This window comes from Pongo abelii, chromosome 8, assembly GCF_028885655.2.
Source record: "Pongo abelii isolate AG06213 chromosome 8, NHGRI_mPonAbe1-v2.0_pri, whole genome shotgun sequence".
NCBI lineage: Eukaryota > Metazoa > Chordata > Mammalia > Primates > Hominidae > Pongo > Pongo abelii.
The window spans coordinates 26,954,196-26,980,011 of record NC_071993.2 but is presented as its reverse complement, the minus strand read 5'-3'; the positions used below and the strand labels follow the sequence as shown (position 1 = coordinate 26,980,011).

Below are 25,816 nucleotides of genomic sequence, written 5' to 3'. Positions count from 1 at the left end.
GACCTTCCTCCACTGCCTTCTAGCATCCAGTATTTTTGCTATTCATTAAGCCAGTTTTGACACCATTTTCTAGCATAAGTGACCACTTTTTTGTTTATTTTCTTCCTGAAATACTTGTTACATGATGGTACTAGTCCTTGTAGCTCTTCTTATTTTTCACTATTTCCCCCTTTCTGTTTTACACTTGGGAGGATTTCCACAATTTCACATTGCAGCCCTTCTTTGGAGTTTGTTCTTCAGTCATTTTCAGTTTCTTAAAACTTGCTCTTACTCATTTAAAAAGTATGATCCTGTATTGTTTTGTGAATGTCGTATCTTTTTGGATCCTCCTATTTATGTTTTTCCTGAGTTTTTTTTCCCCCCTGTTATTTTGGTCCCACTCTTTTGTTCAGCAAGCTTTAGTCAACTCATTTGTAACCCTGAGTTGTCTATTCACATTTAATGAGGGAATAGGCCTAGAAGCTCTGTGGGTGAACAGGGAGCTAGAATTTTGGAGAATTTGTTCAGAGAACATTCCCGTGGATTTTTGTTTTCTCTAAATGCGTTTCTGGCTAGGATTGCTGGAACTTTGCTATTTTCCATAGGTGCTACTATTAATTTCCCTCTTTTCAGTTCCACTTCCCACTCTAGCTTTCAATAATACCATTATTTCTGAAGCCAGAACCTCTCCCAGGGAATATTGACTTCTTTATCAGCTCCAGCTCCCTCCCATAGTTTTTAATAGTACTTTTAAACCATTCTCCAAAAAAGGCAGTAACCCATAGTGAATAATGAGGCTTAACAGTATAGTCAGTTAAGAGAGAAAAATAACCTTTTAGGGGTTGGGGGTTGCTTTTTAAATTTTTTAAGAATCTGAAAGTTAATTATTTGGAAGTCTTTCAGGTACTACACTAAGTACAGATCTCATGCCACACTTGCTTTGTAACAATTTTTTGCTCACTCCGACTCATCCAGTAGATCTGTTGGCTGCAAATGACAGTGAACTTGGAAATGGCTCATTCTCACAGGAGTCAGTCACCAAAACTCACATCATGCAAAGAGATCTGGCTTCCACAGAAAAGTTCTGAAGATATGTGGCAATATATTTAAAGCAAGCCACTAGCCCCTGAACAGGGTTAAATGGTTCTCCCTTTAAAAGAAAAACATTTATATAAATGTATAGTTTGCCTATGTTGGTTTAATTGTTTTCAGTGATCATTTCTTTAGTCACACTTTTATAACAGGTAGGATGCACTAGGAAAGCCCAGTTATGAGTAGACTATTGCAGCAGTCCAGCTGCAGCCCGGATGGGGTCGTGGATGGGGACATGGATGAGGCTGGAGCTGAGGCTGGGTGACTGGGGGCCCAGTGATTCTGTTGATGGACACAGGGAAGGCTGGTTCCATACCACTGGGTTTCAACACTAACAGTTCACCACAATCACTTAGGTACCTTTTAAAAGATATTAATGTCTGTGCCTTACCTAAGACCAGTTAAAACAAAATATTTTGTAAGTAGTCTAGAAGAGAAGTGAAAATAAAACATCAGAAAAATGAGTTTTCCCTTCTCAGTTTCTGTCACATCAAGAGTTGACCAAACAGTCTTGTATCTATAATTTAATGTTTAGTTAATGTTACATTTTTGGATTAAAGGATTTTGCCACGTTGCTCCTGCTGCTGCCTTTCTTTTAAAAACAGTCTTACCTGTAATACATACTGTCGAGCTCTGTCTACATCTCCCGGCAAACTGAACCGTCGCATGATCATAGCATTCATTTCTGGGAACTAACAAAAAAAGAGAGAAAATCTGTTTATTTCTCTTGGGAGAGACAAGTGTTCTAACACTAGTTTGTAACAATAGGAAATAACAAGAAACAACAAAAATGTAATTAAGTGTCTAGATGATGTGGGGGAGCAGTAAACTGTGGCAACAAAAGCTGAGCTAAGAGACATCCACTGTCTATGCCTAGGCACTGTGGTGGTGTACAGGAGGAGGAGACATTAGTCCTTGTTTATTCTGATGTTTTATCCTAGTCCAACATTGAGTAAGAGAGGCAGGAGGAATAAAGTACATCTTTAAAACAACATGGTTCTGGCCAGGCGTGGTGGCTCATGCCTGTAATCCCAGCACTTTGGGAGGCCGAGGTGGGCAGATCACCCGAGGTCAGGAGTTTGAGACTAGCCTGGCCAATATGGTGAAACTCCGTTTCTACTAAAAATACAAAAAATTAGCCAGGCATGATGGTGCACGCCTGTAGTCCCAGCTACTCGGGAGGCTGAGGCAAGAGAATTGCTTGAACCTGGGGAGGTGGAAGTTGCAGTGAGCCGAGATTGCGCCATTGCACTCTACCTTGGGCAACGAGTGAAACTCCATCTCAAATAAAAAATAAAAAACAACATGGTTGTTAAACTTTAAATCGTATCAGGATCACCTGTACTGCTTGTGGGGCCTCTCTTCCAGTTTCTGATTGAGTAGGGATGGAGCCTTGGCATGGATTTCTAACAGATGCCCAGGTGACACCAGTGTCTCTGGTCTCTGCCAACATTTTGAGAGTCACTGGCCTAGGATGAGGATGGGAATTAGGCATTCTACTCTAAGTACTAAATTGATTACCAACTGAAAGCTACTGAGGTTTCTGAGCAGAGAGCATTATGTGCAGAGCTCTGCCTTTAGCAGTGTGTAGAGTGGATCTGAGCAGTGGTGCGTGACATTGACTGCATACTGGGATCAGCTGGGGAGTTTTTTTTTTTCCTCCTGAGATGGAGTCTTGCTCCGTCACACAGGCTGGAGTGGTGCAATAGCACGATCTCGGCTCACCACAACCTCTGCCTCCCGGGTTCAAGCAATTCTCTGTCTCAGCCTCCTGAGTAGCTGGGACTACAGGTGTGCGCCGCCACACTCGGCTAATTTTGTACTTTTAGTAGAGACAGGGTTTTGCCATATTGGCCAGGCTGGTCTCAAACTCCTGACCTCAGGTGATCTGTCCACCTCAGCCTCCCCAAGTGCTGGGATTACAGGTGTGACCCACCGCGCCTGGCCTGGGGAGGTATAAATACAGTTGCCTAGATCCTGTTCCCAGAGACTTTGGTTATACTGGCTTGGGGTTTAGCCTGGGCACCAGGATTTTCAACCCCCTCCCGCCCACCCTGGTATTTTTCATGTGCAGCCAAGGTTGAGAACCATGGAATGAAAAGAGTCAGAGGCAGACAGAACAAACAGGTTACTAGAGTAGGTTATAAAAAAGACCTGAATTAAGATGATAGCAAGAAGAGAGGAAAAAAATAGGTAAAAAAGGAACTGAAGGTAAAATCGATATTCTACAATACTTAGCAACTATTTAGAAGTGTCACCATTAACAGAATACAAAAGCCAGGACACCAAATCACTTCACTTCCTAGATCCGAGCTCTAGTCTTGGTTTGGCTACCAGCTGCCACAGCTGAGTGACTTCCTTAGCCCCTGGGGTCTTAGGCTTCTCATCTTCATGACTGGAAGCCCTTGAGCTCTAACAGTCTATGGCTCCACGGAAGAGGTAAGATGTGTTTGATTTTGGCCACGTCGGTGCTTACGGCAGTTGCCAGTTTTTCCCTGGCAGTGAACCTGAAGGATGAAATAAGTTGTTATCCCGTAACCATGACCATGGTGTTAGTAATCCTAGAAGAAAAAATAGGGCATACATAGAAAAGCCGCAGCCAAGTGATCGCAGACGAAGAAAGAATTTTTTCAGACCAAAATATGTGTCAGAACAAAGCTCTAAACATGTAGAGCCTGCTAATGTGTTTACAGAATTTATAGAGCCAGCAACTGGTTAGCTCTTATGAAAACCAGTAATTTCCTTTAGTTGCTGGTCTTTTAAGAAGAAAACAAGCTACTAGAAATCAGGAAAGCCCAAATCAACTTCTATGGTAAAAAAGCCAAATCAAGTAGGTTTTAGTTTTGTTTTGAGACTTGTTCTGTTGCCCAGGCTGGAGTGCAGTGGTGCAATCATAGCTCACTGCAGCCTCAAACTCCTACAGGTTCAAGTGATCCTCTGCCTCAGCCTCCTGAATAGCTGGGACTACAGGCACGCACCTGGCTAATTTAAAAAAAAATTTTTTTTTTTTTTGAGATGGAGTCTCGCGCTGTCACCCAGGCTGGAGTGCAGTGGCACGATCTTGGCTCACTGCAACCTCCGCCTCCCGGGTTCAAATGATTCTTCTGCCTCAGCCTCCCGAGTAGTTGGGACTACAGGCGCATGCCACCACACCCGGCTAATTTTTTGTATTTTTAGTAGAGATGGAGTTTCACCATAGCCAGGATGGTCTTGATCTCCTAACCTCGTGATCCGCCCACCTCGGCCTCCCAAAATGCTGGGATTACAGGCATGAGCCACCGCGCCTGGCCAATTTTTAAATTTTTTATAGAGATGGGGTCTTGCCTTGTTGCCTAGGCTGGTGTCAAACTCCTGGCCTCAAGTGATCCTCTCGCCTGGGCCTCCCAGAGTGCTGGGATTATGGGCGTGAGCCACTACACAAAGCCTGTTTTAGTTTTTTAATACCACACACCAATACTGGATATCTAGAAGGTTTTATCGTTAACACTGATGTGATTCTCTCGTAGGCATCTGGTGACATTACCTTGTTTATGATGTATAAGCTTTTTCTACAGTACCAGCAAGTGTGGTAAGATATGCTGATTGGGTGTTTTCGCTGATGCTTTTACTATAAAAAGCATCGAGAAAGCAAAATTTGAAAAAAATATTTGCATTGAGTGACTACATCCTTCCTTCCAAACATGTCATGTGTGCAATTTTAATATGCAAAATATCAAACTCTTCCCTGGGCACTCCCCAGTCCCCTTAATGTGTATGTGGAAAAGAAAAGAGAAACACAACAGGAAGAACAGTTGCCTGCAGATTTAGTGACAAATAAAAATTCTGTTTGCTCAGGTGCTGTTTTTAAGACTAGGAAAACCACCTGTGAATAAATCGGGTTGTAACTCTGTGAAACCTATCCATAAACTAAACCGCCAAGGTGATCAGTATATGAGTCTACCCAAACAAAACTGGGTAACTCTAAGGCACCAACTAGTCACCACGATAGCATAAGGCCTGTGCAGCTGGTGCAGGGGCTGGTGATGGCATTTGGAAACATGGCTACAGCTGACATTTGGGTCTAGTGACTTATCAAACAAGGAAGAGAAGCAGAAGAAAGGAAAGATTTGGTTTCTTTAAAAAAAGATATTTGAAAATTAATAAAGTTTCACCAGAGAAAGTAAAACACTTCCATTTTGTTTCTGAAGCTTTCAAAATCCAATTAACATGAGGTTTTTGTTCTTAAAGAGAATATGTGCGCGTACATACACGGGAGGACGCTGTCATCCCCCGGGACTTCTCCAGAAATCCCCAAAACTCTTCTTAAATCCTCTGAACCAACTGTTACCAGGAAACCCCTTAAGAGAGATGTTAAAAATAAAGGAATTCCAAAGAGAGGGAGTTTCTGTCAAGTGCTGGCTGGACTAAACTCCAAGACAACCCACTACACCAAGTTAAAAAGGAAAAGGTGGTTTCCCAAGAATGCTTGTGCTGGTCCAGTGTTCACAAATGGAAAAGTTCAAAGACCATCTCATCAGCAAACAAAATTCACCTACCAAAGGGAAAGGATTACAGACGTCTTAGAACTACTCCACTAAGTAGGTATGTTGTTTACAATAGCAAAGACATGACACAGAGATGATTCTTTGAGTATCATCAGTGCCCAGGTGGGTTAGTTACCTGCTCTGTGGGAAGGCCTGTGTGGTATCATAGCTACTAACTTCTCAGCATTACCAGTGGCAATAACACTATGTATGATGTAATAAAATGAATACTGGTCTTAGACTTGTTCAGTTCCCTGCTGTGCCATTTACCAGATGTTTAATTTTGGCAAGGTTTGAGCATCAGTTTCTTACTTGCAGAATAAACACCATGATATCTACCACAAAGAGGAGTTGTGAGATTAGAGATAATGTATGAAGGAATCCTTTGTAAACTAAAAACACATTTTCATTAAGTGGAGATACTGCACATTCTTATGTTATTTTTGGAACTTGTTTTTACCCGAATTAATCTTAGTCCCATACATCTTTTGACACATTTCTTGCTAAGAATCTCTTGTTTTACAGTGTATTCCACAAAAGAGCTTAACCTTGCTGTTTGATTAGAAGGCAACTTATAAATACATATTTGGCTAACTTCTGGCCCGTGTGCCACAAGACAGAAACATCAGTCTACTTTTGAAATGAGTCCTGTCCAGAGTCACTTCCTGCTTGGACTCCATCCTGTGTTCCCTTTTCTGAGGCTGCAATGTGCCTTTTCAACTCACTGCCTTATGGGCAGATGAGAACACTGCTGTCTGGTGAGCATGAGTAGGTGCCTCATGACTGGGATTTCCCAGCAAAGCACACATAAAACCATGGCTTGGGGTACAGTAATCTTTTTTCTTCCTTTTGCTTGCTTTTTTTAACCAGCATTTTTCTTTTTTTTTTTTTTTTTGAGATGGAGTCTCACTCTGTCGCCCGGGCTGGAGTAAAGTGGTGCGATCTCGGCTCACTGCAAGCTCTGCCTTCCGGGTTCAAGGATTCTCCTTCCTTAGCCTCCTGAGTAGCTGGGATTACAGACATGCGCCACCACGCCTGGCTAATTTTTGTATTTTTAGTAGAGACGGGGTTTCCACCATATTGGTCAGGCTGGTCTTGAACTCCTGACCTCATGATCCAACCACCTCGGCCTCCCAAAGTGCTGGGATTACAGGCATGAGCCACTGCGCCTGGCCTTAACCAGCATTTTTCAGTCTCTTGTAGATTACTGACAGATACTACGTAGAAGAGGTCCATCTCCCCTTTCCCCCACTATATATGAAAGCAGAGATAGTCATTACTCCGTTGTGTGTGTAGGGGAAAGTAAGTTAGTTTCTTCTGAAATATATTCAGACTGAAACACAGTCCAAAGAGGCCAGCCTCCTCTCACCCAGTCACCTTAAGGTTTAAGTAGGACTCAACCAGTAACTTAGTATCCTGGGGTTCATAACAAGTACTTAACAATTTGAAGATTTTTACAAATAGAGCAACCAAAACTTTCTCATAGACTTCTCCAGGGAAAGGCTTTTTCCTTTTATGCCGATGATCTGAGCCAGGTAAAGGAATCTTTACCAAGCTAGCTGGATTTCAGCACACTCAGTCCATCTTACTGTCCTTCACTCATGTTTACTAACAAGTATCTGAGCAGTAATGTTCGCAGTTATATAGGTGGTGGTAGCCAGTGCCTCATTTTTCTAATCCCCAGCATAACATCTACACGGCTCAAATGTTCCTCACTCATGCCTTAATGTACAAAAGGAGGTCTTATGAATTTTTGTCAAAACTGGGCACATGTGTTATGCTCTTTGATTTTGAGCTGGCAAGTAAATCTCACTGGGAGAGAGGACCTATTTACAGCATACCTTTCACTTCTTACCTCAGCCTCCAAAGTCTGAGAGGATGGAAGCCTGGTAATAATGAGGGCGGGTGTTCCTACCGAGTGCCCCAACATCTCCATTCATAGCCCTAGCAAGTTGGCAAAGTAGCGTGGCCCAGCCACCCAGAACATCAGCCCCTCCTGGGAAGAATCACACTGCCAATGGCTATGCTAGATAGTGGGTGAAAGATGACCTTTCCTCTCTCCAATCAGAAACCCACCAAAAGCAAGGGCTGTGGTTTCTGTATCACAGTGGAATCACTGAATTTTATGGAGGACATGACTGACCTTTGTAAACGTGCGGACAGAATAGAGGCAAAATCTCTGAAAGACCAAAAGTTACTATAATTTTAGACCAAAGAGCTAATGTTGAATTTCATGGCATGGTGATGAACATCTTACTGCTTGGTAACATAACAAATTAAATACTACTAAGATGAAAATCTATTAACAAGATGTTCCAACACCAGCTCATGTCTCACTTATTTCAAGTAACATTCAGTACAGCCACAAGCCATGTGGCCACGGTCTGGAGGGGGCTGTGAGAATGTCTGCTTTGTCAGTCGAGGGAACATCTTTGAAGCTTCCTAAGCCTTTCATTCACATTAAGGGGGACTCAGTCCCTCAATCTGGAGAAAGAAGGAACTATGTGGGTCTGCTGCACTCCACTGACTTCCTGACATTTTGAGGCAATGGCGAGGTTCTAAAGCCTCTCAGAGCAGCAGAGTCTCATTAAACTTCTACAACTGGAGAATTCCTTATGCTTGGAGGACCTTGATGCTTCCTATGCCTTTTAAGGGGCTCTGAGGACCACCAAAGTCCAGTCCTATAATCAAGACTTAGAAACCATTCACTTTGCCAGTGGCCAAAATATATGGAAATAATCACGATGCTACCTCAAATGCCTACGGCACACCACAAGACACAAAGATCTTAAATAGGATCTTAGCTAATCCTCACAACCACCCTGGGAGAAAGGTGATCTTCTCAATTTTACAGATAAGGAAACAGTCTTAGCAAGGTGAAATGACCAGCCCCAACATCTCACTCAGCCAGGATCAAATGCAGACCTGTGATCTCTTATCTGAATGCCTTCCCATCTATTCCTTTATGCAATCTTCCCATCAGCTGTGCCACGGGACATCAGTTCTGTGGGGCTATGCAGTGATGTGTCAAAGGGAGTTTGTAAAACCTACCTGCTGACAGGCAAACAGGACAGGACCAGTGGCTAACCCGAGCTTCAGATCAGCTGATGTTGGTTTGCCCATCTGGTCAGAACATGAGGTGAAGTCCAATACATCATCTATTAGCTGGCAAAAGGAAAAATGGGATGTAAGGAGCACCGTCATGCCAACATTGCTGCCATTGTTCTTACTATTTTGACGATTACACACTAGGGGAGAATGCTGACTGTATCACTACGCCACCATTCTTACAAATAAAAAGCATACTAACCTGAAAAGCTATTCCTACATTTTTTCCGTACTGATAGGCGATCTCATGTACCACTGGGTCGGGACATCCTAGAACAGAGACCTGAAACAGAAAGAGCATTCTGAGATAAGCTGCTTCCAGGCAGCAACAAAGCAGCTGACCCCTGGCTGAAGGAATTCCTTAAAATAGGAGGCAGCGGGGCTAGATTATACACAGTCAGGAGACGCTGACATCAGAGGGACACCAAGCATGTACAAAACCGCATTTCCAATCACAGAATTTCAGTCTCAGATTGTGTTGTTAAATTCTAAGAAAATTCTCCTTCTCCAACCCCTGCTTTCAGACAGGATAAGCAGCCTTTCCCACTGCTTAGGAAAAACTGAGCTACAACTGGACTAGTTCTGCTGGTAACATGCTAAGTAAACCTTCCTGACATGCAAAAGAAACAGACTCCCATCTGTGAAATACTGACTTCTAGCACTCGGCAAGCTAGCCCGATTACTGTTGGCTTTAATCATCTCTATCAATGTATCCCTCATTTCAGGAAGAGATACTAATGTAATCACACACAATTTCCCCATCTGTAGTCCTTTCTTTTAATCATCTTTGGGAATTTCACCTGTTTCTGAATGCAGTTATTTCTTGGTATGTCCATAAAAATCATCTCAAGCCTCCTGCTTCAGACACAGATACCGCTCTTTTATTATCAAAAGGAACTTCACTGGTCCCACTGTTTCCACATTTCTCTCAAAAGAAGTAACTGTATAAAAATCCTTTTCCCTCCTTTCAATTGGGGAGAAATAAGACTTCTGAAAGTCTTTTTAAAACTCCGAAAAGCTAGCTGGCACCAGCCACTGAAGTGCATTTCCCAGTGTCCTGCTAAGCATGTTAAGCAGGCCCAGCCACATTTTCAGAAAACAAAGCCTGGGTAAAACCAACAAGGGGGAGGGGAGAGATGGTCTGTGTTCTACTGGAGGGGAAATGTCTCTGTTGACTCTCCATGAGAAAGCCAGCTGGAGCACTGCACAGTTGCCTTTCTGTAAGGCTCGCGGATGCTAGGAAACCCTGTCCCCGACCTTCGGTCCTGCCTCTGTGACTCTCCAGTCAGGGAGCGAACTTCGCTCAGGCGTCAGTGTGGTGCAGTGCTGCGGGCTCTGCCGTGAGACTGTGGGGCTGCATTTGTGCCCTCTGCAAGTACCGCGTGACCTCGGCATGTTACTGAATCTCTCTCGCTTCAGTTTCCTCATCTATACAATGTAGAAATCACAAGCACTTACCTTGTAGGGTTGCTGTGAGAAACAGACATGATGCTGCATTGAAGCCCTCAGTATAATGTAGAAATCACAAGCACTTACCTTGTAGGGTTGCTGTGAGAAACAGACATGATGCTGCATTGAAGCCCTCAGTATAATGTAGAAATCACAAGCACTTACCTTGTAGGGTTGCTGTGAGAAACAGACATGATGCTGCATTGAAGCCCTCAGTATAATGTAGAAATCACAAGCACTTACCTTGTAGGGTTGCTGTGAGAAACAGACATGATGCTGCATTGAAGCCCTCAGTATAATGTAGAAATCACAAGCACTTACCTTGTAGGGTTGCTGTGAGAAACAGACATGATGCTGCATTGAAGCCCTCAGTATAATGTAGAAATCACAAGCACTTACCTTGTAGGGTTGCTGTGAGAAACAGACATGATGCTGCATTGAAGCCCTCAGTATAATGTAGAAATCACAAGCACTTACCTTGTAGGGTTGCTGTGAGAAACAGACATGATGCTGCATTGAAGCCCTCAGTATAATGCCTGGCGCCTGGTTAGAATTCAATGTGTGTCTGCTATTATTATCTCTTTTTAGAAACAGGGTCTCACTCTGTTGCCCAGGCTGGGGTACAGTGGTGTGATCATAGCTCACTGTAACCTTGAACTCCCAGGCTCAAGGGTTCCTTCCGCCTCAGTCTCCTGAGTAGCTGGGACTACAGGCACGCACAACCACACCCAGCTAATTTTTAATTTTTTTGTAGAGATGGCATCTCACCATGTTGTCTAGGCTGGCCTCAAACTCCTGGGCTCGTGATCCTCCCACCTCCGCCTCCCAAAGCGTTGGGACTATCAGGTGTGTGCCACCGCACCCAGCTGTTTGCCATTATTACAAATAATCTTCCTCCTCCTCATCCACTGGAACCAGAAATAGGAGCCTTGGCAGTGTCCACGCACCTCTGCCAACTAAAGCCAGGTCGCATAATGTTCTCAGCCTGAGAATGCTTTTTGACAACTTAATGAGGTCTGCTGACTGTGTAGTGCTTGGCCATAAGTACATGGTAAAATTGCATGCACCATAAAGGGTCAGGTGGCCACTGAGTGGAGTGAACAGTAAGCTCATAACTGCTTTCAACAGCAAACACCTTCCCCCGAGCAGGCATTGACCTCTGGGCTGTCAGGGAGGGCTCCTTTCTTCAACTGAAGAGTCTGGGAGACCACATGGGGGACAATTCAGAAACTTTTGAGAGAAGCTAAGATCAGCTTGGCTCAAAGGAGAGCATGGCAAGACTTGGGCAGCCTGGGATGTGCTGGGCTCAGGACAGAATGATACTGGGAATCAAGATATTCCTAGGTAGAAATAACTGATAGTGAAGCAGTCTCCTGTAGTGAGATTAATGCTGTTTCCTCAACACAGAGCCAGAGAATATAAGCTTTCTTCCTGAAAAGTGAAAAGATTTTCTAAAAATCTATTTCTTTTTTTGGAGACGGAGTCTCTCTGTCACCCAGGCTAGAGTGCAGCAGCACGATCTGGGCTCACTGTAATCTCCACCTCCCAAGTTCAAGCGATTCTCCTGCCTCAACCTCCGTGTGCCACCATGCCCAGCTAATTTTTGTATTTTTAGTAGAGACGGGGTTTCAGGCTGGTCTTGAACTCCTGACCTCAGGTGATCCGCCTGCCTCAGCCTCCCAAAGTGCTGGGATTACAGGCATGAGCCACCGTGCCTGGCCTAAAAATCTATTAGTGAACATTTTAATGGATTAAAATGTGTGGAGCACATATGATGAGCACTTTGTATGATTTCAGTTAAACCTCACAATATCCCACAAATATGGATTATGTGGTTGGTGATGATAAAAGCTAACAATTCCTGAGCATCCACTATGTGCTAGGCACTGTTCTGAGAGTTCTCACATTTTAAGTCACTTATGAGGTTCGAGAAACTGAGGCACAGACAGTACCAGGCATTACATGGCTCCAACATGCTGGAATCTGAATTTCATCCAGACGGTCTGGCTCCAGACACTGCTCTCTTCATCACTTTGCTGTGCTGCTTCTATGCTGGGCAACAAAATAGAACCTCCAAGAGGTCAAGGAATGTGTCCAAGTAAGCACAAAGCTGCAGTCTGTCTGCACTGCCCCCTCTGTGCCACACATGCAGACACAGAGCTTATTTAGTGGGCAGCTTCTGCCTGACACATGGCAAAGGGACATTACTGCTCAGATTTCAACTATCCCAGATTTCCCTGGGGTAGCATAAAGACCATGCCAGAGAGTCCTGCTTCCCCATCCCAGGTCAGGACTGCCTAGATCTGTGGCAGGAAAACAGAAAACTGCCGGAAATTAGATGCAACATAGCACAACATACAAGAAGGCAAAGAGGTGCACAGACTTGCGCTCAGCATCAGAGAGATGCCTCACATCTTTCCGGAAATGGGTGGAGCATGAAGAATGATTAAGTCAAAGAAAGTGGAGCTCGGCTGACTGTTTTGTTTGAAGCAGATGCTGCAGCCAGGCTGTGTTGCGCAGATGCACTTCTTTCTGGGGAAGGTTCACACCCTGCATCACATCCTTACGAGACTGGGAAGGGCTGGGCGCAGTGGCTCACGCCTGTAGTCCCAGCTACTTGGGAGGCTGAGGCAGGAGAATTGCTTGAACCTGGGAGGCGGAGGTTGCAGTGAGCCGAGATCGCGCCACTGTACTCCAGCCTGGGTGACAGAGTGAGACTCCGATAAATAAACAAATAAATAAATGGCCCTTAAGCATCTGAAAAATGTTCCACCTCACTCAGAAAGGAGAGATGTACATTAAAACTCCACTGCAATACATTCTCCTCTACTGGACTGGCAAAAACTCAAGCGTGTAATGGCACATTTAGTTAGTAAGGCTGTGGGAAAAGAGGTTCTGAAAAGCTGCTGGTGGAAACACATACTGGTACAGACCCAACAGAGGGAAATTTGGTGGTGCCTAACAAAATCACATGTGCAATTACCCCTAAATTCACCCTGCAGGCACTCCTCTCACAACACAAAAATAGGTTTTTGCAAGGTCAGCCCTTGCAGTAGTGTTTGTAATTGTAAAACTGGAAACCTAAATGCCCATGTGTAGAAGATTGGTTGAATAAACCATGCTATGTTCACACAATGGGATCTGATACAGAGGCTTTTAAAACATTTTTAAAATTATTTATTTATTAATTTTTTTGAGATGGAGTCTCACTCTGTCGCCCACGCTGGAGTGCAGTGATGTGATCTCGGCTCACTGCAACCTCCACCTCCCGGGTTAAAGCTATTCTTGTGCCTCAGCCTCCCAAGTAGCTGGGATTACAGGCACACACCACCATACCTGGCTAATTTTTGTACTTTTAGTAGAGACGGGGTTCCACCATGTTGGCCGGGCTGGTCTTGAACTCTGGTCTCAAGTGATCCGCCTGCTTTGGCCTCCCGAAGTGCTGGGATTACAGGTGTGTGCCACCACGCCCAGCTAATTTTTGTATTTTTAGTGGAGAAGGGGTTTCACCATGTTGGCCAGGCTGGTCTCGAACTCCTGACCTCGTCATTTGGCCGCCTCGGCCTCCCAAAGTGCTGGGATTACAAGCGTGAGTCACCATGCCCAGCCCTGATACAGTGGTTTTAAAAATGAGGAAGATCCTGCAAACCAATGTGGAATCATTTTCCTAATAAATTGTTAACTGAAGAAATGCAAAAGGCAAGCAGAGTAGTCTAGGGTACTACTTCTTGCTGTAAGAAAGAAGGGAAGATAGCATACTTGTGTCTGCCTGTTTGTGCAAAACGAAACCCAGGAAGGAGGAACCAGAAACGAACGAGACTGCTTACCTACAAGGGGGTAGGGGAAGAGAACAGGGCAAAAGGGAGAGTTACTGTATTGCATAGTTCTGACTTTTGGAACTAAATTAATGTTTTTTATTTTTTTATTTTTTAGACAGGGTCTCACTCTGTTGCCAGGCTGGAGTGCAGTGAGATGATCACGGCTCACTGCAGCCTCGACCTCCCAGGGCTCAGGTGATCCTCCCACCTCAGCCTCCCAGGTAGCTGGGACTACAGGTGTGCACTATCACACCCAGCTAATTTTTGTATTCCTTGTAGACAGAGATTTCGCCATGTTGCCCAGGCTGGTCTCAAACTCCTGGGCTCAAGCAATCCATCTGCCTTGGCCTCCCAAAGTGCTAGGATTACAGGCATGAGACACTGTGCCCAGCCACATTGTTTCAAACATTCAAAACAACAGCAACAATAACAAAACGCTCAAAACCAAAACACCAAATCAGCAAGAATGAGAGGGAATCCCTAAAGTTGAATAAAAATGAACCCAACTAGGCTGGGTGCGGTGGCTCACGCCTGTAATCCCAGCACTTTGGGAGGCCGAGGTGGGTGGATCATGAGGTCAGGAGATCGAGACTATCCTGGCTAACACTGTGAAACCCCATCTCTACTAAAAATACAAAAAATTAGCCGGGCGTGGTGGTGGGCGCCTGTAGTCCCAGCTACTCGGGAGGCCGAGGCAGGAGAATGGCGTGAACCCGGGAGGTGGAGCTTGCAGTGAGCCGAGACAGCGCCACTGCACTCCAGCCTGGGCGAAAGAGCAAGACTCCGTCTCAAAAAAAAAAAAAAAAAAAAAAAAAAAAAATGAACCCAACTATTAACCCATTTATGCTGGAGGTTGCAAATTTGTTTTGTGAAAAATCAGACCTTGGTAATGACCTTGAGCAGTAGGATAGAAATAACTCCACAAGCTTAGCATTCCAATAATGGAACACTAGGCATAAATGGGTTAATATATTCCAAATAATAACATAACCACACTGATACATAGAGAAAGGTAACTTTTGAACAGTGCTTTGATTCTATTATCCTCAGGCCCAAGACAAAAGGAATGCTAAACAAATACTGAACTCCAGCTACGGGGTTTGTTTCTCACAGAGATATGAGTCATGAATTTGTAAACTCCTATGTTATATTCTCGGATTGTGCAAATAAATACACCGTGGAGAAGAGGAGCCAGGTCTCTCACTGTTTGGGAAGGGGGTTACAAATATGGAAAGATGGAATCCTGGAATAAACCACAAATCCTGTGGTGTTAGATGGATTTAGAACTATCTGTTTGATACCTCATGGTTTTGCATAAGTATGGATGGGTACAGAAAGATATACATGTGTCTACCTACATTACATATAATACATACATGCATTTCCTAGCTCTGTCCAGTGAGTGGGTCTAGAAACGATGACACCCAGTACTCAAATTCTGGTTTCTTTACACCATTTTCCACCAAAAGGAACGTGGGCTCCTTGGAGAACAGTGAATAACAGGGCTGAATATCTCCTGCCAGAAATGGGGTGCTGAAAAAACGATGGAGGGCACAGAGCCAGGTTAAAGGGCCTCCCCTACTGGCCATACGTTAGATAATTGAGTATTAAAATAAATAATGACAGTGTTGTAATCTACAGAATAAAATAAGATGGCTGGGTGTGGTGACTCATGCCTGTAATCCCAGCACTTTGGGAGGCCGAGGTGGGCGATCACTTGAGGCCAGGAGTTTGAGACCAGCCTGGGCAACATGACAAAAACCTGTCTCTACTAAAAATACAAAAAAGTCAGCCGGGTATGGTGGCAGGCACATGTAATCCCAGCTACTCAGGAGGCTGAGGTGGGAGGATCACCTGAGCCCAGGAGGTAAAGGTTTCAGTGAGCCGAGATTGCGCCACTGCACTCCAGCGTGGGCGACAGAGTGATACCCTATCTCAAAAAAAAAAAAAAAGATACAGAATAAAATAAGAATCCAAGAGCCCATACAGTTAAGAGCTTCCTTACAATGTAATACCAACTCTTCACCTCTTTTGAGAATGAAATAATAATTTAAAAAAATAGAATACCAACTGTCTTGTAGAAGAGTGATATAGAAGAAATGATGAAAATAGAAAAACAGCTATTTGACAACCATCAGAATAATATTTACATAATCTGAAAATACTTTGCCCAAAATAGGTTAAAATAGTAATTTTAGATTGAAGAAACCTGGCAGACAGTATCCTTTTTTTTTTTTTTTTTTGAGATGGAGTTTCACCCTTGTTGCCCAGGCTGGAGTGCAATGGTGCAATCTCGGCTCACTGCAACCTCCGGCTCCCTGGTTCCAGCAATTCTCCTGTATCAGCCTCCAGAGTAGCTGGGATTACAGGTGCCTGCCACCACGCCCGGCTAATTTTTGTATTTTTAGTAGAGACGGGGTTTCACCATGTTAGCCAGGCTTGTCTCGAACTCTTGACCTCAGGTGATCCACCTGCCTCAGCCTCCCAAAGTGCTGAGATTACAGGCGCCCACCACCATGCTCAGCTAATTTTTTATATTTTTAGTAGAGACAGGGTTTTACCATGTTGGCCAGGCTGGTCTTGAACTCTTGACCTCAGGTGATCCGCTCACCTTGGCCTCCCAAAGTGCTGGGATTACAGGCGTGAACCACTGTGCCCGGCCCGACAGTATCCTAATCAAGTGATCCAGGCACGCATCACCGGTAACGGGACAGATAGCACGTGCCTCCTGGTGTGAGGAGCTGAAGACAGCACCGCTCTTGTGGTATTCCTGCCAAACATTCATAACCTGGATCAAATCTTGAGAAGCATCAGAGAAGCCCAACTGAGAGGCTCAACAACATAACTGGCCTGCACTCTTCCAAATACCAAGGTAATGAGAGGCAAAGAAAGACTGTTCTAGATGACAAGAGACTACAGAGTCATGACAGCAAAATGCAACGTGAGATCCTGGACTGGATGCTGGAACAGAAAAATATGTTTTCCCTTTTGTTATAACTGTTCACAACTGGCAAGATCTGAATGAGGCCTACAGATAGATATGAATATTGTAAAAAAAGAGGCCGGGTGTGGCATGTGGTGGTGTGCACCTGTAATCCCAGCTACTCGGGAGGCTGAGGTGGGAGAATCACTTGAACCTGGGAGGTGGAGGTTGCAGTGAGCTGAGATCGTGCCACTGCACTCCAGCCTGGGCAACAGAGCGAGACTCTGTCTCAAAAAACTGAATTTAAAAAAAAAAAAAAAAAAAAAAAGAGTGTTCTGCTAATGTGACCCACAACACGCAATTCTGTAGTGGTACTCTGAGGCTCTGAAAATCAAGTAATAGGAAGAGAGCCCATTAATTCCAGGCCACAAGCAGCCCTGGAGAGAACAGAAATTCAGAAGAAAAAAAAAAGAGAGAGAGAGAAAGAGAGAAACAAGGCAGGATTACCATATCCAGCTCTGGGTTCAAGTCCCAGCTCAGCTACTGTCTGGCTAAACAACAACTGGACAGGCCCCCTGACCTCTCAGGTCTCATTCCCACCAGATTTTCTGGGGAATAAGCCACAGCGTTCATTAGCAAGCTACAAAATGTATTTTGCAAGAGTAAGTATGTAAATAAATAAGTCTTCTTTTGATAATAACATGAATTCTGTTTTTTTTTTTTTTTTTGAGAAGGAGTCTAGCTCTGTCACCCAGGCTGGAGTGCAGTGGAGTGATCTTGGCTCACTGCAACTTCCACCTCCCTGGTTCAAGTGGTTCTCCTGCCTCAGCCTCCCAAGTAGCTGGCATTACAGGCGTGCACCACCACACCCGGCTAATTTTTGTATTTTCAGTAGAGACAGGGTTTTGCCATGTTGGCCAGGCTGGTCCTGAAATCCTGGACTAAAGTGATCCACTCGCCTCGGCCTCCTAAAGTGTTAGGAGTACAGGTGTGAGCCACCGTGCCCGGCCTAAAATGGATTCTATTTTAATATCAGTCAATCACAAAACAATCCCCCTAGACAGCTCTCTCTTAGATTTTAATATTATTTTCACTAAAAAAAAGGAAGGGAGATGAAGAAATGGTATCCTTAGTAGAATGCAGTTTGTAAGTTTCCCTCCAATTCTCAATACATTTTGCAATCCCATTAGTTCTTCTTCTGTAATAATTCTGCTCTTTCAGTTCTCCTCCTCCCCTCTTTTTGGTGTGTCTAATTTGCTTTGCATGCATTTCTTTGGAGCTCGCATGGCTTTGCATTTTAAATACCAAGAGTACATAAAAATAGCCATTTTGAATCCATAACACCTCTGGAATATTTCCACCCATAGGCACTTAAATATAGAAACTTCTATTCAAATAGCTCACACTATCATTTTGCTTTATTATTCTAAGAGCTCTGGAGTTTAGGAATAAATCACATGAAAAGGAGGTAGTGCTGGGACGATGCCAGCATGCCCCCTAGTGGGCAGCATGAAACATTTCATTTTTAATAAGGGTCCAGCCACGTTAACATGTTCACTGTTTGTTCAGCTGCTAATCTTTGAAGAATGATGTGCATATCTTTATAAAAGAATTCCTGTGCATTATCTTTGGCTTCTTAAACAGAAAACAGTGACCACAAGGAAACCTCTCTATCATGACTCAGGTCCATTTCTTTGGACCCTTTGTAAGCTTCCATCACTGAGTGAATTTCTGTGCTAGCTCCAATTTGGTGCCGCCCACCCCGTGCCTGCGGGATGTCTGCGTGGTACACACAGTAAGTCTTGGTGTTTCCAATTCCAATAGTCTCACTACTACTAATGCTTCTAAGACTTTATTTTTTAAATATTATTTTTAAGTAGAGATGGGGATCTTGCTAGGTTGCCCAGGTTGGTCTTGAACTTCTGGTCACAAGCAAACCTTCCGCCTCAGTCTCCCTAAATGCTGGGATTACAGGTGTGAGCCACCTTGCCTGACCATGCTAATGCTTCTAAGTCTGCAGTCTCAAACTTGTGAAATTATCAATGAGCCTCACTTAACACATCCTCTTAAGGATAAATATTAGTAAGTAATATTAAGGCACCCTAATGTGTTAAGAGGATGGATCCTGACCTTCAGGGAGAGTTGGGCCATCAAGAGCATGATAATATATAATTACTGTAATTATATATTATATATATATTATATATATTATATATATGCAGTAATATATAATTACTGTAAAAATGTTAGCACACCCATTTAAAATAGGCTATTCTCTTATTTAGCATCTCGTGTCTATACTTTCTTCCATCTCACTTTAAAAAAAAAACCCACATAATTTCTTGGAAATAAAAACATAATAGCCCTTTTAATAAAAAGACAAAAGTGGTCGAGACTGTGGCTGGCATGTTCTACATAATTCACATTCCTTAAAGTTTCTATTAGGTCTTTTTAGGAAGAAAAGATTATCCTCATTCTTTTCTGGCTTGCAATTATACATTTCTTGACACTTTTCAAAACAGAGACACTAACAGCAAGAGACTTTTTCATCGGAGAGGTCTGAGCAAAAGCTCTCTTTACCTGTTAATTATGTTAGGAGTCTATCATGACAGCAGTTGACATGCGACCCTTACAGGTCTTCCTTATTTTGTGGCTGTAATTACATGGGAATGTCATTTGTCCAGGTTTTGTCTCTGTATCTGTCAGGCTTAGAGATGGGCAGATAAACAATTCTATGGAGAGACTGTTTCTCATTCTTGGACTAACAACGAATACCACACATTTGTCTACGGATTAAAGGTATTACTCATTAAAAAAAAAAATGTATACATGTGTATGCACAGCAGAGGGAGGGAGAAAGCAAGGGGAAAAACAGTTATGGCTTATACTCAATTTGTACTCTGAAGAAATAGGACTTGTTTATATTTCATGTAAAAATATTAGAAGGATTGGCCAGGTGCAACGGCTCATGCCTGTAATCCCAGCACTTTGTGGGGCCAAGGTGGGTGGATCATTTGAGGCCAGGAGTTTGAGACCAGCCCGGCCAACATGGCAAACCCCCATCCCTACGAAAAATACAAAAATTAGCCAGGTGTGACGGCACACACCTGTGGTCCTAGCTACTAGGGAAGCTGAGGCAGGAGAATTGCCTGAACCTGGGAGGTGGAGGTTGTAGTGAGCCAAGATCACACCACTGCTTTGTAGCCTGGGCCACACAGCAAGACTCTGTCTCAAAAAAACACAAAAAACAAAAAAAAAACACAAAAAAAAGTACATAGAATGCTAGTACAATCTAATAGGTATCTTTTCCTGGGTAAATATTATATTAAAGAACGAGCACATCATTTCTAAAAGGTGAAGTGTCAGAAAGAGTGTGTATGATATCAATCATTAGAGAAATTATGATAAATTGTTCAAAATGATACAGTTTGGCAATCAGATTGGGGAAGGTGTGGGAAAGCTTATTTTGATTCAATTCTTGGGAAGAAAAGATGAAAAGTCAACGCCTGCATACCAAAAGAAGATGGCAAAAATGAAAACACAGCAGAAGTCCTCTATTGTTTGGGGATGTCATTCTTTTCCTCATTAACCTCTTGGGATTTTTGGATACTATTTTAAGATTCTTCACTGAAATATTTTCTAGGAAAATTAGCTCCCAAAAAAGAGCTATGAGGCTTTAACTTGAAGAAAGACAGAACGTACATACTGCTTTACAACTGTTGGCTATCAGGCTGGCGGTCTTCTTGAAGGTCTTCTCAAGGTAGTGTGCAAATCTTTCATTCTCATTTTCTTTTGACCCGAGCTGAAGAAATTCACCTATAAAGAAGGAAAGGAGTCATTTGAGAGGCCGTTTTATTGCCTGGCTAAACACCAGGATTGAATAACAAAGAACAAAAATCAGAATCAACGTACCACGCACCAAATCTTCAATAACTTGGGTTAAAATACATATAACAGTTGTATTCCCAATTCGTGCCAGAGCTATAGATGCTGCAGAAAGAATTAAATCTCCAGCAAGAACAGCCTAGAAAAAGACAGGGGGAAAACAAAATGTTCAGAAAAATGCATCAGAGCAGTAGAGCCAATGATGAAACTGACTGGAAGGGAGCTTCGTGGAAGTGGGGGTTCATCTTGGATGCAGGTTTTTTTACCTTCTTCTTCCTCAACAGGAATCCGTAACAATCAGTTCCAGATTTGGGACAGTGTTTGAACTGGATTGGCTCTCAGAGATGACTATGTCGCTTCCTGGTTCGTAACAATCAGTTACAGATTTGGGACAGTGTTTGAATTGGACTGGCTCTCAGAGATGACCATGTCACTCTTCCCAGTTCGTAATAATCGGTTACAGATTTGGGACAGTGCTTGAACTGGACTGGCTCTCAGAGATGACCATGTCCATCTCCCCAGTTGACAGCTGAAGAAATCAATGCCTGGAGAGGGACAGCAGCTTCACCCACCAGCCCCACCAAAATGCAGCTGCCTTCAGTTTCACTACACTGGACGTTCATTCTTCCCTTGTGCCTTTCCACTTACTGTTCCTTCTGCTCAAAAAGTTCTGCCCCCTTCTTCACTGAGTGGACTTATTTGCATAATTGGTTCAGATGCCACCTCTAAGAAGTTCCCCCTGATCCCTCAGTCTGGTCAGATGCCTCCCTTTTGTGTGAGTACAACACCCGTGCATGCTGCAACCATCACACCTTGCATACAGTCAGTGATGCTCTAGTCTCTATGCTCCCAGGGCAGTGGGGAGGGTGGGGTGGAGTGGGAGCTCAGACTAGGAATTATCTCAGCTAGTACTGAGCACACCCCAGAGCATGGCACGATACATGTTATTTTCAATAAAAATTAAACCAAAGAATGTTGGCTCCAAGTGAAATGCTTTTTGTACTATGTGACACTGCCCCTCATTCCTAGACAAAAAAAAAAAGTTTTTCCATTGAACACTAAGCAATCAACATATTTCCAGTCTTCTTTAGACCGTGATGGATGTCTACACTGTATTAGCAGCTAGTTATAAATTACTGCATAAATAGTTGAATTATATGCTATAATCAAATACACCCTATATATCACATTAATTTGCATATTTAAAGATATATATTACATTCTTTTTTTTTTTTTTTTTTTGAGAAAGATTCTTGCTCTGTTGCCCAGGCTTGAGTACAGTGGCATGACCTCGGCTCACTGCAGACTCTGCCTCCCGGGTTCAAGCGATCCTCTCACCTCAGCCTCATGAGTAGCTGGGACTACAGGTGTACACCAGCATGCCCAGGTATTTTTGTGATTTTACTAGAGATGGGGTTTCACCATGTTGGCCAGGCTGGTCTCGAACTCCTGGCCTTAAGTGATCTAACTGCCTCGGCCTCCCAAAGTGCTAGGATTACAGGCGTGAGCCACCACACCCGGCCGTAGGTGTTACATTCTGTAGTAATTAGTCATAAAGGCTAGAGTTCACAGAATTTTCAACGTAACTATTTAGGTACTTATTGTCTTAGTTCTTCAGTATCTAAAATAGTGATGTTCAGTGTGTTTACCAATTAATCACCACTTTATATAATATACATATTATGTAAGATATCCTGATCTAAGTATATGCTTATGAAGTCATTTTACAAATTATGATCTATAGGTACCCACTTATATTCCCCAACCCAGCCCCTACGTCATTAGCAGCTGAGGGCTTGGGATCCATTGGCCTTTACTTCTTTCTTCACCTGGCCGGGGAGATCCTAGAGACCAAAAGGTCCAGCATATGACATGGAAGCCACAGGACTCTGATGGCCAGGGGTGGGGGTTAAAGGAAAGAAGTGCTAGGAGGCCTGACAAGGGCTCACCGAGAGGGCACTGTGTGTGGGGGGTTTTGTACCGGTAACACAGCAGTTGTGGGTCAGAGGCAGAAACAGGTAGGAACTGGCAAGTAGCCCCGTGCTAAGCAGATGGCTGTCAGAACTGAAAGAGGCAGGTGAGGGCAGCACATGTGTCCTTGGCCTGCCCTCAGAAAGAGGCCCCCAATGGCAGAGGCAGACACACAGGGGCTAGCCAAGATGGAGACCACCATTTGTTCTCTTGATCCTCTCCCCCCGCCCAAGGCTCCACATAAGGCTTTAGGACTGGCCCTGCCTGAAAACAGACATAGCTGACTGCAGGGACGGGTCACAGAGTTACCCACGTCCTCTCCAAATCTAAACGCCATCTGCTTTTTGGCCAACATTCTGATGTACAGAATTTAGTCAACAGGATGTAAAACCTTTTAATCTAAAATTTGAAATAAAAGGCATATAAATGAAATTGCAAGACTCGATTTCAAAACAGTCATTTATGTTCAAATAACCAGCATGTGAAGATAACAATAAACATATATATATATGTATGTGTGTGTGTGTATACATATATCTCTTCTTTTAATAAGGAGAATTAAATAGGAATGAATGAGGAATACTATAAATCTGTGAGAGAAAAGGAGGTGAGGGTGGGGTAGTTGTTTGCACAAACTTTTTTTTTTTTTTTTTTAAATGGAGTCTCACTCTGTTGCCCAGGCTGGAGTGCAGTAGTATGATCTTGGCTCACTGCAACCTCCCTCTCCCAGGTTCAAGTGATTCTCCTGCCTAAGCCTCCTGAGTAGCTGAGATTACAGGTGCACACTGGCTAATTTTTGTGCTTTTTTAGCAGTGACAGGGTTTCGCCTTGTTGGCCAGGCTGGTCTCGAACTCCTGACCTCCGGTGATCCACCCACCTCAGCCTCCCAAAGTGCTGGGATTACAGGCGTGAGCCACTGTGCCTGGCCTACACAAACTTTTTGTTTGTAGAGTACGTGTGTGGTGATGGTGATGGATGCCTGTGCATTTTCATTCTCATCTGTTCAACTTTATTCTCATCCTTCAACACAGGAGCTATGCATCCTCAAACCAAAGTCCCTGTTTCCCATATTCCCAATGCTAATAATATAGAAATATGCTTTAATATATACATATATGAACCAAACCCAATTACAGAACTTCTATTTCAAAAGATAGAATTTTCATGGTAGAACAGTATCTCTCTGAGGTTTCTTCTTTTATTAGTTTTATTTGTTTGCTTTGGCATTTATATGCAGCACTCAATTATACAAATGTTTAAAAAATTAAACTGAATCTGGGTAATCTAAGCCCAAAAGTAAAACGTATGATTCCTCATGAAATACATTTTTTGGACACCCATGAAAATCCCTTTCCTTATAACCAAAGGAATTCTATTAGAAATACTAAGTTTATTTTTCCATGGTATTTTTTATTATTTATTTATCAAATATCTGTATTTGGACAAGACATGAATACTTTTTTGAAATTCAGAAGACCACATTACATTTGAGCAAGCATATTTTTAATGAGACAAATCTGAGAATCAAATGTGGTCCGAAAAGCGTATGATTCAGTAAGAGAGATTTTAAAAAAACCAAAAAACCATACCTTCTTTTCACCCCAGATCTTATTAACTGTGTGTTTTCCTCTTCGAGAACTTGCATCGTCAATAACGTCATCATGAACCAGACTAGCAGTGTGGATCATTTCTGCAATTAAGGCTATGGTGCGCTGGCTGGCTTGCACATGTCTAATTAACAGAAAGCAATGCTTTTTAACAGACGCCGCCTAGAACCTTCTCAGCAATCAGCTTGTGAAAACTGGACATCGGATCTAGGATAAAGAATGTTATTTCTCTAAGAGAAACGGTATAAAAACTCTGGCTTCACAACACAGCCATTTCTACACATTTACAAATGTATGAGAAACCCTGCCACAACTATATTTTATGAATTCCCCATTAAAGAAGTAGAAATTGTACCATTAGCCAAAAAAACAGTAAACGATCAGAAGTCTGGCTGATCTTACTGGGCTGAAGAATCATCTTTATAACAGTGTTCTTGGTCAGGTGTTTAAAGTTTATAAGTTTCCAATTAAATTTTGGGGTGGATAGGGAAGATAGGTGAGAAGCATTTTTTTAAAGTATTTTAAAGACTCAACTGTCTCAATGTTCAAAGCTTTTAATACTGTCTTTTTTGTTTTTGAGACAGGGTCTTGCTCTGTCACCCAGGCTGGAGTGCAGTGGGGCAATCTTGGCTCACCACAACCTTCGCCTCCCAGGTTCAAGTGATTCTCCCACCTCAGCCTCCATGAGTAGCTGGGACTACAGGCATACACCACCACACCCAGCTAAATTTTATATTTTTAGTAGAGATGGGGTTTCACCATGTTGGCCAGGCTGGTCTCGAACTCCTGACCTCCAGTGATCCGCCCGCCTTGGCCTCCCAAAGTGTGGATTACAGGCGTGAGCCACCGCGCCCCGCGTAGTAATGTCTTAAATTAAACGTCTAGTATGACAACCTCAGTAACCAACAGAAGATATTTGTAAAACTTTCTTCCAACTCACATTTAACCTTCTCATTAGAAATTTAAACTTTTATTTCCCAAGTTTAACACAAACTATAGGATAAGTAGGCTCAAGAAGATAGTACAGATATGAATTTTACAGTTCAGAGGGAATATCCCCCATTTCATTTTAATCATTATTACCACCATCATCTATGGGAATTTTTAAAAACTAAATTTCAAGAAAATCAAACTGGGGAAATAACCATTTGGAACCTAAAACATATGCCTCATTTAAACACACACTAACCAAATGTTGCACTTATTCCAAATGCTTATTTTCAAATATCATCAGGTAACATCTTAGAGGGGAAAAAAGGGAGAGGGATTCTGAAATATGACTTTTTCTTTAAAAATCAAATCTGAACATCTGTACAAGGTAATGCTCATTCCAATTCCTCAGACCCAGCAGAAAGCAATGAAAACTGAAGTGTAACTACATAAAAGGTGCTGGAATTTAACTAACGACAATAAATCAGCATGAGAAAAGCTTTTGATCTTGCTTTACATATAATTTTAAAA

General features: G+C 43.0%; 1 protein-coding gene across 8 annotated transcripts in view; it reads right to left on the bottom strand.

Annotated features, from left to right (window-relative positions):
• PDSS1 (decaprenyl diphosphate synthase subunit 1) overlaps positions 1-25,816 on the bottom strand; it is a 50,339-nt gene that overhangs the window by 2,463 nt on the left and 22,060 nt on the right. For 3 of the 8 annotated variants that reach the window (XM_002820609.5, XM_054523148.2, XM_054523150.2), the window contains 6 exons: positions 24,338-24,479; positions 20,805-20,916; positions 20,599-20,708; positions 8,905-8,985; positions 8,646-8,759; positions 1,683-1,763 (listed from right to left, as the gene is read on the bottom strand). In XM_002820609.5, coding sequence (XP_002820655.2) covers positions 1,683-1,763; positions 8,646-8,759; positions 8,905-8,985; positions 20,599-20,708; positions 20,805-20,916; positions 24,338-24,479 — 640 coding nt within the window. Of the gene's footprint in view, positions 1-1,682; positions 1,764-3,361; positions 3,579-8,645; positions 8,760-8,904; positions 8,986-20,594; positions 20,709-20,804; positions 20,917-24,337; positions 24,563-25,816 lie in introns of those variants that run through there. The other 5 variants (XM_054523153.2, XM_054523151.2, XR_008510754.2 and 2 more) reach the window with 4 other exon arrangements.